Raw genomic sequence first — 19238 nt, forward strand, 5'->3', positions numbered from 1 at the left:
GTTGAAATTGTGTGTGGCACGTCAGGGCCCTGGACTCCGTGATGGAAAAACACAGCTGGGCAGAAACGCTGTGCATGATTAGGTAATGGGATTAAGTCACTGCAGAATGGGCCGAGCAGGTTTCTGCTCTCTGGCACGCTGCACGCTGGCAGCCATCCGAACATCCAGATTAACATGGAGTCTATTTTAGCTCTTCACATGCTCACTAACACATATATATCTGTTTGCTCTAAGCAGCTTTAGTGCTTTCTGCTGAAAGGACTAGCAGGGCTGAGCCTTGCCTGCCTGCACCGGGCAGCCTGCGGCCACATGCATGCACCCATATCACTGCACACATGTGTTTATAACTGCACACACTCATGTTTGCAGCTGCCTGCACTCCTCAGGGCCTCAAGAGGCTCCTCAATCTCCACAAGTCCAGGCAGCTCAACAACACTTACCTTGTACAGGATGTAATGGCTTTTCGTAACAGCGAAAATCAGGTGGATATTGTTTTCAGCAAGTTTCTCCCCAAGAAGTGCCAGGGAAGGATAATCCTAGAGGGAAAAAAAAGGGAAGAAAGACTGGTGGGTAACACAGGAAACAAAGACTAATTTCATTACTCTCCTCTTCCCAACAGCAAAATTCATTCCAGACACATGGCATGTTTTGTTGTGCGATGAAGCTCCACATGTGCCAGCACAATCCCAACTAAAATATCAGAAATCTGTTAAATATGTCTACTGCACTCCTCACTATAATACAAGACTGACAATAGCACTATCCACAGCAATACCCAAAACACTGGGTTTATTTCTTTCCTCTTTCTATTTTGTCATCAGCAGATGCACATGTGCTAAATGTCTGCTAGCTCAAGGGGTGTGAGGCAGGGAGATCTAGAACTGCAAAAAGTGGAAATGTATCAATTTTTTTCTTCCAAAAGCAGAAATATCCATTGCCTGTTCTTTCTACATACTGGGACCATAAAGAGATTACAATAAGCTCTTTAATTCTGCAGATTTCCCTGGCAGAGAGGATAGCAAGGAGACACTGCTCTAGCAACAGAATAAGGAACTAGGGCTCAGTTTCAAGAGACCAGCTTGAGTTTAAAACTCTGAAGTGCTGCCCTTGGGAAAAAACATCTCATTTACTTGAAGACTGGAGGGCTGACTGAGAGCCTCTGAGACTCAAACATGGAAACACCAAGGCAGCATCCCCCATGCCAGCTCCCCAGCATTAACTCCACATAAGGGAGCCAGCTGGGGAATGTGGTCCCTTACACATACATCCACTTGGTAGGATTGCACAGGGGATTCCACTGCAGAGCCCAGCTTCTGACCTTAACACGGCCATCCAGATTGCCCTCCCCTCACATTCAGGAACAAAAATCATGGTTAGTGTATGTGATCTGCTGAATAAAGCACTATTCTGCAGAAGGATGGGATAATGAAGTGGCAGGCAAGTGCTCATTCATCACAGAAGCTTCCTCCACTGAGTTCAATTTTTAAAAAGGGTTAGTTTGCCTGATTATTACTAAGACTTATGTTAGTGTTGTGCTCAAAGGCTGTGAATAAAAGCAGCATTCTGTTGTACCTGCTAGTGTAGCAACACTAAGGTAGATACATCCTCCTCAGGAAGAGTCCTCTGCACAGTCCTCAGACTCCATCCTCCTCAGACATATTTTGGAAGAGGGATGACATATGTTTCCTCTACCCTTTGCAGGCAAAATGTAATGCTCTTCAAGACACCAAGTTACTTTTCCACCCCTTGCAATGAGCTTTGAAGGAACTCACTAAGTCACCAACTCATTTTTGAACATCACAGAGGCACTCACTATGGGGGAATGCCTAAGGGCAGAGCAAATTTCATTTGCAAATTGCAGAAGCTGGGTTAAACCAGGTACTGCACTTGCCAAAAGCTGATGGAGTAGGGGTTGGCTGGTCTCCAGAGAGGTCCACCAACCCTCAAGGTCTCTCAGGGCTGGGCCCCGTGCCCCACTCACCAGCTGGCTGGACGCGCTGTACTCGTTGGCTTCATTCAGGTGGCACTGGCCATCGTGGGGCTGCACCAGCCCCCCCAGCTTCCCATCCAGGGCTATGTGGGGCACATCGTCCGTGGTGAAGACCAGCAGGTGAGACGCCTCCTTACGCCAGCCAATCTTCTCCTGGAGGACAGCAAACCCTGTGAGACAGGAGCCTGCCCCTGCAAGCTTCACCCCTCACCCTGCACATGGTCCCAGCCACGTGCCTGCCCTGCAGCAGACCCATTAGCATTAATTAGGAGAGTACCATGCTCCTGTCCACCCATCCCCTGGTATGAAAACAAAATGTCAGGAGCCCATCCAGCATTTCCCAGCGTCTCCTTCCAGCACACTTAATTTGAAAGGCATGAGGCGGTATGCGGACTGTCCACCAGACCTTCTCTACCCAGATCCAAGAGTAAGAATTTCAGCTGCTTTTATAGCCAAAGGAGACCTGCCAACTTCCTCCACACACATTTAATCTGACCTTGTTTCCTCAGCTCTGTGGAGCAGCCAACACAACAGCAAGAGCTGCGATATCCCCGCTCAGCATTTTCATTACTGCCCGCTCATAAAGGCTGTTTCTGAGCTGTGATGGGCAAAGCCAGGTCCCTGCCTGAGGGGACTGGCTTTGGTGCACCCACATTCATGCCCAGGCACTCTGCCCTGGTCCCTTTCTGCCCTTTCCCTTTCCTCTTGGAAACAGTGGTGCCTCTGCTATTTCATTGTACAGCTCTACACATGCCCCAAACAGCTGCATGCCCCTGCACCACAGCCCAGGAGGGGAGGGGTACACAGCCAGAGCAGAGCAGGGACTTTGGGCATTGATGCTGGCACTAATCCCACACAACCACTCTGCACAGTGCTGCTCTGATAATTTCTGCCTATGTACAATCATGGTGATGATTGATCAAGACATGCTGCAGTGGTCCCTGCAAAAGCACTGAGGTGTCAAGCACAGCACATGAAGCATCCTCTGACCCCTCCTTGGTCCCTCTGTGCAAGGACCAGACATTATCACTGTCTTTGCATGAACAGAGATGCAAAGACAGATTTTTTTTCAAGTAAAGGGATAAGATCCAGATTACAAACATTTCCTTCCCATGGAGCTTCCTCAGGTTTCCAAGTTTTCATCAGCCTGAGAAGCAGATCTGTGCCTGCAACAGCACACTGAAGCACTTTGTTGCAATGGAAATGGAAGGAAATGGAAGTGCCTAAAGGAAATTTTTGCAAACCAGAGCTCTGCAGCAAATTCCTCTCTGCTCAGTGGCTGCTCCTGCTGCCAGGTCACTCCCAAGCTGGGTGGGCAGGGGTCTTGCTGCTGACCATGGCAGGGAGATCCTGCAATGGCACAGACTGGAAGCATGAAGTCCCATCATCCAGAGCTTCCCCTTGCTGGCCCCTTGGCCATGCTGACCAGCAAAGACACAGCCCCACACCTTCCCTGCCCACACACTTCCAGCATCCCTCTCCTTCCAGACCCTGGCTCAGAGTCACAAATCCTTTGGGAAGACACAAGGGAAAAGCTAGTAGAAGGTCACTGATGGGAACACGGTACAGATGGAGATACCCAGCTCCTCCAGAGTTACTGCTCAGCTTATTTAGCAAAACCCAAACTCATCCCTGTTTACAGGAAGGTGCTGGCCCATCCTATGGAAAGCACTGGAGTGGGCAGGGCAGGAGGGCAGAGCAGGCAGAAGGGTGCAGAATCATCTGTGCCAGTGCAATTTTCGCCTCCAAATGTGAGTCATAGCCCAAAGCCTGCTGATCTTTCCGATAAATATAACTCTTGCTTCAGGGACACTATTCCAGAGTAGATTCCTTTTTCCTCCCAATTACAGAAGTTTTATTTTCTTTATTGACATTTTAAAGACCCCCACAATGCATATAAGGCCATAGGAAGAAATTTTTGGCAACACACATCCTTTACCATGCACCGGCACCTTACAGTCCAGCTCAGGAAGCAATGAGGACTTTTTTGCTCTGGGAAGCAGGATTCATTCCACTGAAGTTACCCCACTGGACAAAAGGCTAAAACTTCATGCCAAAACATAACCTCTTAAGAACTCAACCCAAAAGTGATTACAGCTCTAATAATGCAAGAGGCAGTTTTCAGTTTACTCAGCCACCAGACAGAAGCCCATCCAATTCACTTTTCTTTGAGTATCCAAAGCTGATTTCTTTTTAAATGATTAAGGCCAAGAAACTCCCAAAGAGATTAGAAGGATTAATCTGAGTTTCATTTCCTTAGAAATGTGCTGTACACAAAGAAAAGGCGCTGCATTCAAGCAGCAGTTACAAAGTCACTTCAGGGGTGCTGGTGCTGGTCACCTGCCTGCTAAGCCCACCTTTAAATCATGGGTTAAGCATTCCTTTGCAGACAAACCCTCCATGACTCTGACACAATTTCCCACGTAAACAATATCAAAACTGCTGTGGCTGCTCAGTTCAGGAACTCACTGAAAGCAATGAGCACACACAGTCTCAGTGCCAATATCCAGGCACAGAGAGTATGTGATGCCTCAGAGCATCAAATCAGGGTGCCTTGGATGGGCTGGCTGAGTCCATGCTGATCCCACACAAAAAAAAAAAAGCTGTAGGCCTACTAAAAAGTCCCCCCAAGGAGGCTGGCATGCCAAGGAGCATCTCATACTGCCTCTGCCAGTGGCTTCCAGGCACTGGAAAATACAGCTCTTCAGCATGCAGTTTCCACTCTGAAACACAGAGCAGCACTCTGCTCTGCTTAAAGCAAATAGCCAAGGAGAATTTCATTTATTTTTATTGGCCTGGGATTGCTGAACAAAAGCCCTGCACTGATGCCTACCCCCTCATCTGGTTTTTGAACCTTTATGGGATAAGTAGGATTTTTAAGGCAGGGGCAGGACTGGGCCCAAAGCAGAGTAACATGTTTCCACAGGGCTGGAGGTGCTACGGATCCTGCCCCTACTCCTATGACCAGCTGCACCCCAAAAAAACAGCTTCTCACTCCATACAGCCAATAGTGACAGGCAAAACTGACACACCTGCCTCAGCACAGCTCTCCAAATACTACTGAAAAAGCTGCAAAGCCTGTATTTCCATGCCTGAATAAATACCTACATTTATACTTTGGGCACTGAATAAAAGCCATTAATTGCCAAGACTCAGTTGCCAGGAGACCCCCCTGGATTCATCAATTTGTCTAAAACTTCACCAGTTTCTCAGGTGCAGACTTTCTTGGATGCAAGAAACAGATACAGGTGCAAGGCAAGTATGCCTTAGGGATCAAAACCCAAAACCACCTTCATTTGGTACTGCTCTGAAAGGCACCTCAGTGTCTCCCACGTGCCTTGGCTATTGCCACATGCCAGTGTCTAGCAAGCACCAATCAAAACCATTCCAAAAGATGCTTTGTTTTCCAATCTAGCATTATCTCTTTGGTGCATCTTGGCATGTAAGATCTGAAACTTACACATACCACTGAGCCATATGAGGCTTGCACTTAGAGAATGGCAAAAAGCCTAAATACTGCAAATGGAAAATGTAATTATGGAAGGCTGATTAATATTCCTGGCATACTATTTTAGCATCAGAATAAAGGCTTATTGTCTCTGGCTCTTTCATTGCCTCGAGAATAACATTTACCATATCTTCATCTTTCAGAAAGGAGCCAAACCCTGGGCATCCTCCTTAGTCTTTATTAGCTATACAAACTTTCCCCATTTCTTGGGTTGAAAACCAGGCCAAAAAATTACTCCAGTGCTACAGAGCCCTTGGGCAGCTCATGCAGAAGAAATGCTTGCTATGCATTACAGTGTAAAAACATCTAGTCAACACAGGAGGTATTGTTTCTGACACCTCAGAAGGGGAGGAGACCTTGTTTAGACACCATGGCTTGGAGACAGCCAGGCTGTGCTATGCTGTGACCAGCTCTCCCCTCAATGCTGAGCACAAAGTGCTTCATGGCAACACACTGCATGTCCCCAAGGCAGGTGACTTTCTAAGGTGATAACTACCCTGGAAAAAGCTGGAGCGTGCCAGTGAGATGCAATGGGATGCCACAGCAGTGATGAGGAAACCCACACCTGAAGTCACCATGGTACCCATATGTTGCTCCTCTTGCAAGGGGGGAATAGTTCCTGAGTTAACAGGAATACTGCCTGTTTCTCAGATTTTCATCCTCATGATAATCCATTAGTCACTACAGGATGAAAAGCTCCATGCCAAGAGCATCCTTGTCAACAAGCTGCATTTCACTGCCACCCCAGATGTCTGCAACCCTCACCCATCTCAGTGGAGCTGAGCCTCACCACAGCCCACAGCTGCTGACCAGTCTGGGCCATCGCTTGGGGACCACAAGGGAAATTGAGCAATAAGTTCCCATTTTCTCTCTGGGACCAAACATCCTAATGTCAACCAGCTGCCCTGAAATCTTGCTTTTTTTAATTCTGGACAGACAGGGTCTTTGCTGCTCATGGCTGTGATGAGAGGCAGCTGCTCCGTCCAGAGCAAGGGACTGCCAATGCAGCACGAGTCACGGCACAGCCGGTTCTCCTGCCTTGCACACCAGTGCCATGGACTTCCTTTCCCACACCCAAGCTCCAGTAATTAATTAACTGCTGTGGCTGCAGAAATTTGTTGTCACGACCTGCCACATCATGCCAACAGCCACGCATGAGCACATGCTCACCTTTGCTCACCATTTCTAGAGGGTGCTCATTCCTGAATTTAGATGGTACCAGCATCTTAAATTCATCTTCTAAATTTAGAAGGGTTAGAATGCACCAGGCTGTGCGTTCAAGAAGAACAGTTAAAGATTTTGGTCCTTTCCAACAGTCTGAGACTGGCACAAATATAGAGGAAATATCTTGCATGTCTCCTGCCTACCACCAGCACTTCAGAAATGAGCCCTTGTGATACACACTGAAGTACTGCTGCACCATAGGGAAATATTTGCCTGTTTTTGCAATAACATTGTGGAAGGGAGTGCAAAAACCCACATGGTGAATGGCACAACTGAGTCACCATCCTGAGCCAGGATCTGGAGGGAGACCTGCTCTAACCATGGGAGCCACCTCTCCAAAACTGAGAAGCACTTTATATCCAGACAATTATTGGGAGCAGCACTGTAGTTTTGCCAACAACAATATACGTGGGAAGATGCCCCAATGGGGCAGGTTCAGTCCTGCCAAGACCATGAAGCACAGCAAAACCAACCCAGGCAAGGAAAGATCTGGTTTCCCACATGCCTGCATCCCATCGCTCCCACATACCATTCCTATCTCTCCCAGCTCCCATAATTCAGACCCAGAAGAAAACATGCCCAACCAAAAGGACTATGCAAGGCTGAAGCAAAAACAAAGCAAATTGCAGCAATAGGGGAAACAGCAAATACAGCCATTTCTGATGGGCAGGGAAGCTCAGACTCATGTCAGAGTGGAGCAAACACTTTCATTCATGACAAAGGGATATGGAGCAAGCCAACTACTTGTTCCAGACAGATCTTCAAGAACCATCTCCAAAAACCCTAAGGACATGGCTAACATGGCACCAAGCCAATGAACTCTGCTCTGGTTCTGCTGTCAAAGAGGGAGAGAAGGCTATCAGCACCCAGAGGTGAGATCATCCCCCCACGCACCAGGAGGGCAAGTAGGAGCAGTAGGAACCAGCTCCAACACTCAACATGGATCAACTGCTGCAAGATGTGTTTGACACACCCTTGAAAAGCACATTGAGCTGACATGCAGCACTCCTGCACACAAGTGTATGTGAATCTTAAAGGATTCTGTCCCAGGTGCTCAGCACCAAAGGTCTAACTGTGTAATGAAGTTTGCATTTGCAAAAGCTCCATTTTTATCCCCTTAAACTAGAAAAATAATTAACCTTTTCTCCTTTGCCTGTTTATCTACAAAAGCACATAAAAACAAAAGCCTGTACTTTTAAAAGCATTTTTCAGTTTCTCCAAGAAAAATTTAGTAGTTACTTCCAAGAAATGGCAAACTGAAGCTTTGCCTTGGTTCAAGAACAGAGCAGAAGAAACCTCCAGAAATCAGAGCAACTTACCTTGCACACAGCAGCCTGCAAAATGGCATCAAAGCCACCCTCTGGAGCATCTCGGTTGCGGGAAACCTTCTGTTTCTGCACTTCTTCATTGAAACGATCGACTTTATCCGTCAGGGACAGGAGGTGGCGGAAGCCAAAGGATGGGACACAGCTGGGGAACAGCTTATAACTGTGGGAAGAACAGAGGAGTGGTCAGCCTGAAGGAACCCCACCCACAGCCAAGAACTGCAGAAGCTCCCAGCTCTACCAGGTTGGTCTCCAAAATTCTGTTCAGAGGGTTGGAATACTTTCACAACGCTTCATATTTTGGACACTTCGATTTCTGGCTATTTTTCTACAAAACCCTACAGTAGAGCCCATATTGTTTTGTTTCCCCTCAGGGACTTTCAGAAGCTGAAGTTTCCAGAGATCCCACCAGGACTTGAACATCTCTGTCCATGTATGGTGTGAGCAGAGACACTGAGCACCAGCCTACCCTGGGCCATGCAGCTCTGTAGTTTCACCGCTTATAAAGTGGTTTTCACACTGGGATTCTGCAGCCAAGGATGCAACCCAATGATGGAGAGGCTGTGTTTGGTAGATCCACCTGCCTCAGCAGCCCAGGAGGGTTATGGGAGCTGTGTCCCACACCAGCAGAATCAGTGGGCTGGTGGTAAAGGGCAGGAGCATCACTCAGGAGAGCTACCTTTCCTCTCTTCTACAGAATGGATTTTCACCGTGTCATCCAGTTTTCTTGCCAGTACGAGCCACCCTACACCTTCTGCACATCACCAGGCACCTGGCAATTGCCCAGGATGAGATGAAATAATAACCAACACCAGCTCAAGCTTCCTCCCACTCTCCCTGCAAAGCTGGTGAGCAAATAACATCTCTGCTTCCCAGGGTGCCACCGGAACGGAAAGTTAGGATGGGCACCCTAAGGCAGAGAAATGATTTGGCAGGCTACCAGGAAACCCTTTTTTTTCCATACAAAATCATGAGAAGTTTTGGTGCTCACCTGGAGAGCTCAGCAAAGAAGCTCATGTTGCATGGAAAGTCAGTGAGTGTGTGCAGGAGAGAGGGATGGGAAGGGTTAAGAAGAAATGTGTTTAAAAAGGAGTTGGTCTGGCACTAATTCACTCTTATCTTTAAACATATAACCCAGAGAGCAATTAAAAGCCTTGGCTGACACGACCCACTATGGGTAAGTTGCAAGAGACTTTTTACACAAAAGGAGTATTTAAAATTTACCATCACTGAGAATTCAAATCCCTCACAAGGGACTCCAGAGCAGGGATTTCCATCCACACAGCCACACACACACCTAACCACGGGGCAGGTCTCATTGCCCTGGGCTTGGTTGGCAATTAGAGCCATCCCTTTTGATCCATGATCCATGTCCAGACTTGCATCGCGCTCGCACCCAGGGCAAGGCAAGGGGTTTGCTGTGTCTGAAACCTCTGCACTGCAGGGTGTCAGCACTGCCCTTAGCCCATCAGGATGCCGAGTTAGGAGCAGAGGTGATAAAGGAGAGAGACAAGGGAAACAGGGCTGCACCGCACCCAGACCTGCAAGTCAGTCACCACCACAAGGAAGAGGAGGGGAGAGCCTGGACCATGGGCAAAAACCACAAATTGCAGCTTTTCTTAGATGCAGAACGGTTTGTTTTGACACCAGAAATAGCTGCAAACAAAACAACGCCTGACAACCCACCTGGCTGCACCAGTGAGTGACACATGGCAACAGTCAGAGCCCCACACAGAGCAGGCTGGGGAAGGAGATTCCATCAGAGCGCAGGGAGCCAGCACCCCTGGTTTGGATGATGAAGAGACACATGGCAACTGGAACACCTACCAGATAAACTGCTGTGGGCAATCCTTCCTAAATGTTTTCCCAAGACCAGGCTGGCTTAAAGTAACCCCCAGAAAGAAAAGCAACCATCTGGGTAGAGCCAAAGGAACACGCAGATAGCCTGATCATAGTGGGAAAAGCTGAGGTGACAGCTCTGGATATTCTTGATAAAAGGTCATTGGGAATTTCAGGTACACCTTATTGCTGAGTCGTCCAGTTCCATCCTCTCCTCCTTTTGCACCCTTCTCCTCCTGCATGTTTCACTCAGCAAAAGCCATGTCACTCCAATTAAATCACACACCAGCCAAACAAAGCTTCCAAGATTTCTCCAGCTGGAGACTGTCCCCAGCCTAAGGGCAGGTGTCAGAGACTGAGGATGACAGAGGTGACTGAGAGGATCCCTCAGAGGCTATGCCAAATTTCTGGGAGGAGCACTATAAAGAGTGTGGTGTGCAATGTCATTGTGGCAGAGACACCTTCCCGGCTCAGTGTGGTCACCTTCGCCTCATGATTAAAGCAAGAGCTTAATTCATTGTTAAAATCCATTTGACTTTCCACTCTGGACAGAACTGGTGAAAAGAGAATACAGATCATTTTTGTCTGGTCAACAAGCAATGTGCAGTGAGATGCCAATGCTTGGTCAGTGCCAAAAGCTGGCCTAGAAATTCACAGCTGATGCAAGGTGTCTTTATCTGCCTCTCAGAGCATGCACAGAGCTTGGCATCCATGCCTGAGGTGATCTTACAATGTAAGTATCCACAACTGGCTCAAATTAAAGGGTTATCCTCACTTCCCTTACACGACTAGGAAGCACCCACTGATGGATGAGGTGAAGATGGGGACTACAAAGGTGTCACTGGTGACATTCTCCCAGGACTTGCTGCTGTATGCACCCCTCAATTCCAACATCCAAACCCATCTGAACCTGGACACTCTTCCCTACAGCCAATTTTGTTCTGGCATAATCCTCAGTTGAACAGATTTGTTCCCAGCTCTGGTGGTCAAAGGCAAACAAAAAGACTCTTGCAAAGATACAAGCAAAAAAAAAAATAAAAAAAGGAAATAAAGGGACAAAAGCTCTGATATCACCACAAAGTAAGCCACATCATTTGTGTCTTTTGTAACTGCCAGTTTGCTTTCCTTCCACAGCAATGAAGATGAAAAAACCTGCATGCCACCTAAAAACACTCTACAAAAACTCATTAATCAGCAATATAGGCCATCACAAATCTCAGTTCCTCCAAACACTTTTGCTGAGAAGGATTTGCATTGCCTTGGTCTTCTTATCTGTAAATGCAGACAAAAAGTTCAATTGATTTACTCAATGCCAAATTATGACTCAGAGCTAGGACAGAAATCAGGAATTTCTGGCTCTGGCTCCTTTTCCTTAAAGGCTGTAAAAAAGCCTGCTATGTCTGCATCCTTTTCAGGTACTTAAAAATAGCTTCAGGCTCCCTGGTACAACAGTTTCCCATGTCTAGGTTCAGAGATCTCCCAACAGCCACAGCAAAATTAGAAGCTGTCCTATTTTGAATTGCTCCAGTATCACAGTGACAGCCACAGCTAATCATCATTCCCAGAAGCCAGGGCTGAAGTGCGGCTCATTATTTAAAACAAAAAGGCACGTGAAGACTGCAGCCAGGCTCTGTGCAAACACAGGCCCTGCCCCTTCAGGGTGCACCCAGCACTTACCCAATGCAGGGATTGTTTTGGTATCTTGGTGCCGTGTAGGAGAAAGGAGAAATGTTTTTGTCCACAAAAGAGCCAAACCCCAGACGGAAATTGCTGGTGAGCTTCCGCATCTCTTCAGCCAGCTTGGTGCCCAGATTGCGGATGTTATCCAGGTCGTCGTTCATGGACAGGGACAGATCCATCAGGTAGTACAGGTCCACGGGATAATCCTCCACTTGCCGCACCTGCACTCGGAACGAGGTCCGGTCACCTGTGCACACACAAGGGTTGGGCACGGTGAAAAGGAAACTCCCAGCACACATAAAAATACAGGTCACACACTTTTCTTCCCCCCCTGCAGAGCAGACAAATCACTTTTTCAAAGGAAAAGGGTGAGGGCAATCAGCTTTTCCAAACACATCCCTTAGGAGACTAACAGGAAAACAGGAATTGACTTTGGGTTCTCTTACACTATGTAGTATATGGGCTGGCAAGAAAAAGACATGGAGTGCATGTCTCTATTTTAGCTCTTTAGAGGGATCAGAAATGGTTTTCCATCTCATCTGAGACTACATCTAAGGGAGGGACACACTGTTGCTCTGTGTGCAGTCCAGGGATGTTTTCCTAGAAAACAGGAAAGAAAAGCAGAGTGAACCTTAAAGGGATATTTCATGGACTACTGAAACAGGGGCCCTGCCCACACTTAATTGAGCACATTCTCAAAGCAAATCAGGAGCAGTCCAAGAAGTCCTGCACAAAAGAGAGAAGGAGGTGGAGGAGGAGAAGGAAGAGAATCAGGAGAAAACAGCCAGTATGAGCAAGATGTCCTCTGAGCTGTGCAGGTGAAGCAGACACAGAAGAAACACCTTTGAAAAGGAGCTCTCCCCAAAAATGGAGCTGGAGAAATCGGGGCAAAAAGGAAGTGAAAAAGAAAGTTGTTAGGGTCACCCAGGGAAGCATGGAGGCAGAGGTGAAACTTCTTGAAGAACACAAGAGGAGGAGCTGACAGGGCTGAGTCACAGATGTGAAGAGAAGCAGAGGAAAGCCTGGTCCTGACCTCCTTTGCCACACTGGTTTCACCAGAGATGCCCCTGGAAGGGGTGCCAGGGAACACCACCACAGGCAACACCTATGCCTCAAAAAAAATCTTCAAAGTGAACTCAACTTCACAGCAGATGGACCTTGGTGGAGCCAGACAGCAGGTGGCCAAAGTTTGCTTTCCACTTTGCTAAGGGAGGGGTCTAAACAAAACTGCAAACCCCAGCCCCACAAGCCAGGCTGGTTTGGAGATCCCATGTTCTCAGCTTCCACCTTAGCCCCTTTTCCAGTTCACTGGGGTCTCAGCCCCAGGGAATTGGATCCTTTCAAAACCAAGCTCCCAGTTCTGCCCTCTCCCAGCCCTTCATGGGCAAGGTTGAACTTGGGGCTGTGGCAGGTTCTGCAAAACACTTGTGGCTTCCCCTCTTCTTCCCCAGAAATGGAACTCACATTTTTTAGTATTGTGAAAACATTTCCTTAACCACTTTATTGTTCTCCTCCTTGTGCACAGCAGCACAGCTGCTCCCACTTACTTCCAGCCCAACAGCAGCAACAGCATCCCAAAACTGCCATGCTGGCACTGCACAGCACAAGGGGCTCTGCAGCCTGGCTGGCAGAGCCCTGCCTGGCACCTGGGGTCAGGCTGCACCAAACCAGAGCTCCTCAAACAACACCCTCCTGTTTCAGCATCTCCCTACAATCTGCTAAAACCCCATCTGGAAAAGGCAGGGCTGCAGGAGGCACAAACATGCACATATAGACAGCACCCAGCTGTAGGAAGCAAGAAGCTCATGCTGTAAATATTCCTCCTTACTCTGCTCCCCAGCTTTCTTGTCCAGCAGGAGCAGGACTTTTCCAGCACAGGGCTGGGATGTGGAGCACAGCAGGTGCTCCAGGTGGGCCTCACATTGTACCTGGCATGCATTTCATGGGGGAACAAGGAAGAACGTAACTCATGTAGCACAAAACCCGTTAGCACTGATTGCAGGGTAAAAGACTGTGATTGCAAGCTTGACTTTAACTCAGTACTGAAAAAATGTGTTTAAATCTAGGAAAAATCTTTCCCATGCCCATGTTTTTCATTCCTACATGTTTTTCCCCCTGGAAAAGGGGATATGTCCTCTGTATTTTGCAACATTTTCATTTCCAAAACACTGTTCTCCCTGCCAGAAAGAGTATTTGGGATGCTGTGATCAAAGAGTTACGATTTTATTAGTCCCTGAGAAGCACCAAAACCAACAGGATCCTGTAGCTGGTTCTTTTTTCATTCCTAACAGCACAAACCAATTATGTCAGAGAAAATATCGCTAATGTATGTGGATGTAAGTGCAAAAGAATTTATTATTCTCTATGGACAGTATTACTCTCACACTTCTAGGGATAATCCAGCCCCCTCCTTCCTCACATGGTGTCACCACCATCCTCTCCTTAGGACTTTTACTGGAAAGTTTCAAACTCAGAGTTTAATTCAGAAATTTTTCTTGGATACCAACACACAGAGGCAGTACAGAAACTGGAAAAATTGATTGTGGTCAATTAAGAACAAAAACTCGACAATCATGCTTATCCAGCTTATTCCTGCTTGGTGAGGCTTATGGCCTGATGGACAACACAGCTTCCATCTATTAATTTTTAAGTCCTTTTACACTATTTCTATTTCATTTAACTAGGACATGCTGCTTTATAGCTGGACTCGAGATTAAAAAGGAATATTACAAATCCTAAATGCACAATCCAAAAGCTACCCTATAAGGGCATCAATTTAAGGCCTTTGGAGTTAAGCTGAGGACACAGATTTGGGGATGTGACTTCTGCCACAGGATGATGAGATCAAACTGCCTGGGTGGGAACAGTAAACAATTGACAATCCACTCCCTTCTGCTTCTGCTTAGCGGTCTAAGAATAAAAGATCACCATTGCCACAGACCACTGTGTGAATTCTTCTTTGAAATAGTACACCCCTCTTGCCCAAAATTAAATCAACATTGTCTCCTTTTTGTCTTGGGTTCACAGGGATTAATGAAAAATTAATCAAGGATTAATGAATAATTTTAACTGGGCCTGCTAATGCAAGGGTTTAGGAAGTCATCAGCCTGAAAGTGAAGTGCTGCCCAGTATCAAAAAGAGAACAAAAATGGGAAATAGTATTACAAACATCTAGGTTTGTCCCTCCTCCTGCAATGTCTCTGATGCTCTGCAAGAGGAGCACAGGGAGAGGAGTGATCTGGCTCAGTGTGGGAATTGCTGTGGGGGTCCTCAGGCTGATTCCTGCAGCTCAGCCCAGACCTGGAGGGCTTCTCCATCACAAAGAACTGAGGGTGGCCCTGAGTGTGGTCCCTGCAGGGTGGGCAGAAGCAGCACACCAGCCCTGTGCAGCCCAAGGCTCCCAAGAGCACAGGGGCCACAGGGAGATGGATCCCCACACCCCAGCGCTGACCGGAGCACTGGACATTGGATGGGCAAAACTGTCAGGGATTGGGAAAGCAGAATTCACTGAGCTGGAGGTGGATGTACAGGAGGTGAGATTTGGAAGCTGAGCCAGCCCTTTCTGTTAGGAATTGCCTCAAGAAACAGCAATAATAACAACTCCCTTTTGCTCCCTCTTTTAACACAATACTCAGTGGCACAAGCCATGCATCCAGATGTATGTACAGCAGCGACTGCTCTCAGTCAAATCAGGTATCTGATTTTAAGGCTTTGAAGCAAATTTTTTTAGATTTGAGGGTCTGAGCAATGACAGCTGAGGAAGTTAATTAAAAATCATGACAACTTCTAAGTTACACAGCTAAAACAAAAACTCCTGCAGCAACTGGTAGGCTCTGGAAGAGCACTGGTAGCATAAGCACCAGCTCAAACCCCTATTTTTTCTTGGGCAAAACATCAATATTGCTCTTTTCTGTATGCTCGTGAGAGCTGTCACAAAACTGTAAGCCTTAGAAACCCACACCAGTCACTTATAATGAATCAAGCTTTTATATTTGCTTCTTATCTTTGCAATAAAGAGCTTTTTTTCTCCTCTTCAGAAAAGTCAGCTGCCAAATTTTTGCAAGAATTCTAAACCCACATTAAAGTCTCCCCCCACCATGCAAAAACTTTTGATAACAAGCATGCCTGCATAGCTCAGATGAGCCGTTCCCTTCTAATTTTTAATTAAAAGGAAGAGATTGAAGAAAAGCGATGGCTCAGGAGAATGAAAGAGGGACCTGGCTATGGTCCAAGGCCTGAGTCACAAGTTCAAATCTCCATCTTCTGCCTTGATCCCATAGCTCTTTTGCATACTGACAGAAAACAGATATGTGAGTTTGTTTCCAATTTATAGAAGGAACTGTCTCAGTTTAGAGTCATGCCCTGTCAGCTTAGCAGAGGAACCAAAGTTATTTTAACTCCTTCCATGCAGTGATTCCATTTTTAACCTAAGCAGGTTCCTTTTAAGCACATGCAGGTCTTAAGACCATTACTGGGAGCACTTGTGGGTGGGCTTTGACTGACTTTGCCCAACAGCAGTGTCCTCTCATGGAGGACACGTGCCCCAGCCCCAAACCTGTTTGTGATGCACTCCCAAAGTTCAAAGGTATGGAAGGGGCCAGCAGTCCCCTGCTCCAGCGGGCTACAAAGCCATGAGCCACAGCGTGCTCTTGGCATGACCTGGCCACCCTTCCTCCTTCCCCCCACACCCCACGGAGCCGCTGGGGACTCACCAGGACGAAGATTCAAGGCGACCTTCTGAGGCGTGATCTGGGTGACGTCCAGGTGGGTCTGGCCAGAGCCCTTGCTGCTCAGAGGGACGTTCTTCACCACGCTGATGCTGCTGCTGGGGTTCTCGATGGCTCCGGCACAGCCGTTTGCAATCAGGTTCTGCAGGAAGTCGCACCGGGATGTGATGGACTTCGTGCTGCCGAAATCCTGGGGGGTGAAGAAGGGACAAAGAGGAAGTGGAGGGGAATACATCAATCCCACAGCAGGGGCTTTGTTTTGACATGCTGGTATCTAACAGCTAGGTGATGACAAGGAGAAGTTGGTGTCCTTTGTGATGACTGTACTTGGAAGGAGCCTGCACTGAGCCTTGAGCCTTTCAAAGGGATCAACCAAAAAAGGAAATTCTGTAAGGATTTGGGCCCTGAATTTGCTCACAGAGCACTGAAACAGAAACCTAAGCCTGTGTTTTCAGCCCAGCCACAGCAGCAGCACCAGCCCTGGCCACAAGAGAGCAAGGCAAAGCAGTTGGTTTGCTGCAGGGACAGCCCATTGCCATCCCTATTATTTTATGCACATGCATCATCTCAAAGGAGCTTTGCAAAAGACAGAAGAAAGGACAAGGAGGTGGCACTGAGAGAAGCAGGACAAACTCACCAACCCAGAGAGGGCCAAGTGAAAATGTGAAGCTGAAGGCAGAGTGGGTGGCTCCCTCTTCCCTGGGTGAGACACAGCACGCCCCACACAAGCACTGTGTGGAGAATAAGGGAGGTGGGAGAAACTTCATGGGAGCTGGTGAAAATGCAGTCTGTGCCCACCACAGACAGTCAGGCACAGGCAGCAAGGTGCAGGCAGAGGCCCACTCCCAAAGGATGGCCAGGAGTCTCCCAACACCCATCCCAGAGCTGCAGCCCTTGCTGCGAGCCCCGTGCGTGGTGCACAAAGCAGCCTTGTGCAGGGCAGCACTCAGGAACAGCCAGGAACACAATGCACCCTTTTGCAAAGAGCCTGTTTGTTAGAATGCCTTTTTTTTTTTCTCCCCAAAAGTGCCAAAGGGAACAAGTCACATGCCCAAAACTTGCTGGATTTTCAATAGTCGATTCCTACTTATTTCTGCACTACAACAATAGAGACAACCCTCTTCAGCTCCAAGGCTGAGGAGCTAATACAACATGAAATAATGCAGAGAAGATGCCTGCAGCCATGCCAACCCCTCCTTCAGCTGTTCAGCCAAAACCAGTGTGGGGCTGAATAAACCTCACTTACTGCTGAAACTCCAGCATGGCAGAGGACAGGAGAGACATCAAGGAGGGAGAGGCTCCTGACAGATCCTCTTGGGGTGGTCTCCAGGGGTCCCTCAAGGACAAGCTTGGATACAGGGCCCTGGGACACAGACAGAGGCTTCCAGCTGCATTTTTCTCACTACAAGGTCCCAACGCTATTTGAAAAATGCAAGATTTTCATTCCTGCATCCAGCAGCAGAGTCCAGCCAAGAAACTGACGACGGCACATCAGATGGATATGAATCCAAATTTCTTGGAACACATTGTGTAAACAGATGAACTTCCAAAAAAGGAGGACTGGGACTATTTAAATCATCTCCAGCATGACAAAATAAAAATCAGAATCCCTCACAAAACTGAAAACAATGCCCAGCCTTTCAGAGCAGCACATTTCAGGCAGCCTTGGAGAGAAGTTTCTCTCAGATGTAGTTTTGCCTGAAATCAGCAAAAAGCTGGTGGGGTCCAGGTGTTCTCCTGAGCCTATCCATCCAGCAGCAGGGCACCCAGGGGGAGATGCTCTCCTGCTCTCCCAGTACCCAGACCACAGCTCAGGTGAACACCTCTGCCAACTGCTGCCACCTATTAGAAAGGACAATCAAAAAAAGTGTTGCAAAAATCAATACAAACAGTCCAGAAGCACAGCTGGGAACTTTTAGTTACTCTCAGGTAATTAACATTGGAGAGAAGATTCCAAATAGGACAATATTTAGGGCTGCTCACATAACTGCAGCTTCCATCAGGTGTTTCCAAACCTTCCCAGGGTCTGCTCCAAAGACTCCAAAGAAGTACAGGAGGTCAGGAGAAAGCTCCTACACAACTCTTAAATCAGCAGTACCTTTGCACTTCTCCAGTCCCCAAGTCCCCCTCGCTTGATCCAGCTATTTTCTTTAAACTTTCTTCTAAAATGGGTCCAGAGTCTTGCTAAAGGGCAGCAATTGCTGACCTGCAGCTCAAATCAAATCCATTATTTCTTGTTCTGTGAAGAGGTGGCGGAAGAAAATACCCACCCGAGGGGAGGGTGGTGCTGCTCAGCACCCAGGGGTGCAGGACTGACCTGTCCTTTGTCTTGATTTCTTACCCAGGCAGAGTAGCACTGTGCAGGGGGGTGGCAATAGCCTTGGGAAAGTCCCAGCAATCACCACTGCACCCAGAAAACACCCAAGCTGCACCCACAGGTCAAAACCCAAAGCCAAAACTGGGGCTACCAGTACCATCCAACTCCAGTGCAAGGTTTTCTGTGATAGAGAAAATCCAGGCTCATGGAGGCCCAGTGAAGGGAAAAAGGATGAGCAGACCTGGGGAATAAAGGGCATTGCACAGGTCCAGACAGCTCATGAGAAACCACACTGAAAGGCAGCCCCACAGCAGCTCAGACACAGCAAGCTGGTTCAAATCCCAATTTTCCCCATGCAGAGAATACCCCGGGGTTAGTTAAGCAATTCAGCGTGCCCACCTATCTGCCAGTGGTCTGCCTGCAGGCCTGCTTGGGCAAGAAATACAGCAGACACCAGTCACAAGGGGGAACCACCTCAAATTTTGCTTCTTGCTACAGAGGAGCACTGTGGAAGATCCCCCAGGCCCTGTCAGTAGCTCTGGCTGCTCCAGCCCCCCGGCACGTCGTGGTCTGGCCTTGGCAGTAACAAGTTCACGAAGGCAAACACACAGGAGCAGACAGAGTGAAT

The 19238-nt window shown here is 47.8% G+C and overlaps 1 protein-coding gene across 10 annotated transcripts in view; it reads right to left on the bottom strand.

Moving 5' to 3' along the window:
- ITGB5 (integrin subunit beta 5) overlaps positions 1-19238 on the bottom strand; it is a 64720-nt gene that overhangs the window by 27942 nt on the left and 17540 nt on the right. For all 10 annotated transcript variants that reach the window (XM_086897902.1, XM_086897900.1, XM_086897898.1 and 7 more), the window contains 5 exons: positions 16279-16483; positions 11564-11813; positions 8042-8210; positions 1982-2143; positions 441-536 (listed from right to left, as the gene is read on the bottom strand). In XM_086897902.1, the coding sequence (XP_086754028.1) occupies positions 441-536; positions 1982-2143; positions 8042-8210; positions 11564-11745 (609 nt within the window). In that variant the 5' untranslated portion in view covers positions 11746-11813; positions 16279-16483. The remainder of the gene's footprint in view (positions 1-440; positions 537-1981; positions 2144-8041; positions 8211-11563; positions 11814-16278; positions 16484-19238) is intronic.

Source organism: Cyanistes caeruleus, chromosome 7, assembly GCF_971803275.1.
Source record: "Cyanistes caeruleus chromosome 7, bCyaCae1.hap1.1, whole genome shotgun sequence".
Lineage (NCBI taxonomy): Eukaryota > Metazoa > Chordata > Aves > Passeriformes > Paridae > Cyanistes > Cyanistes caeruleus.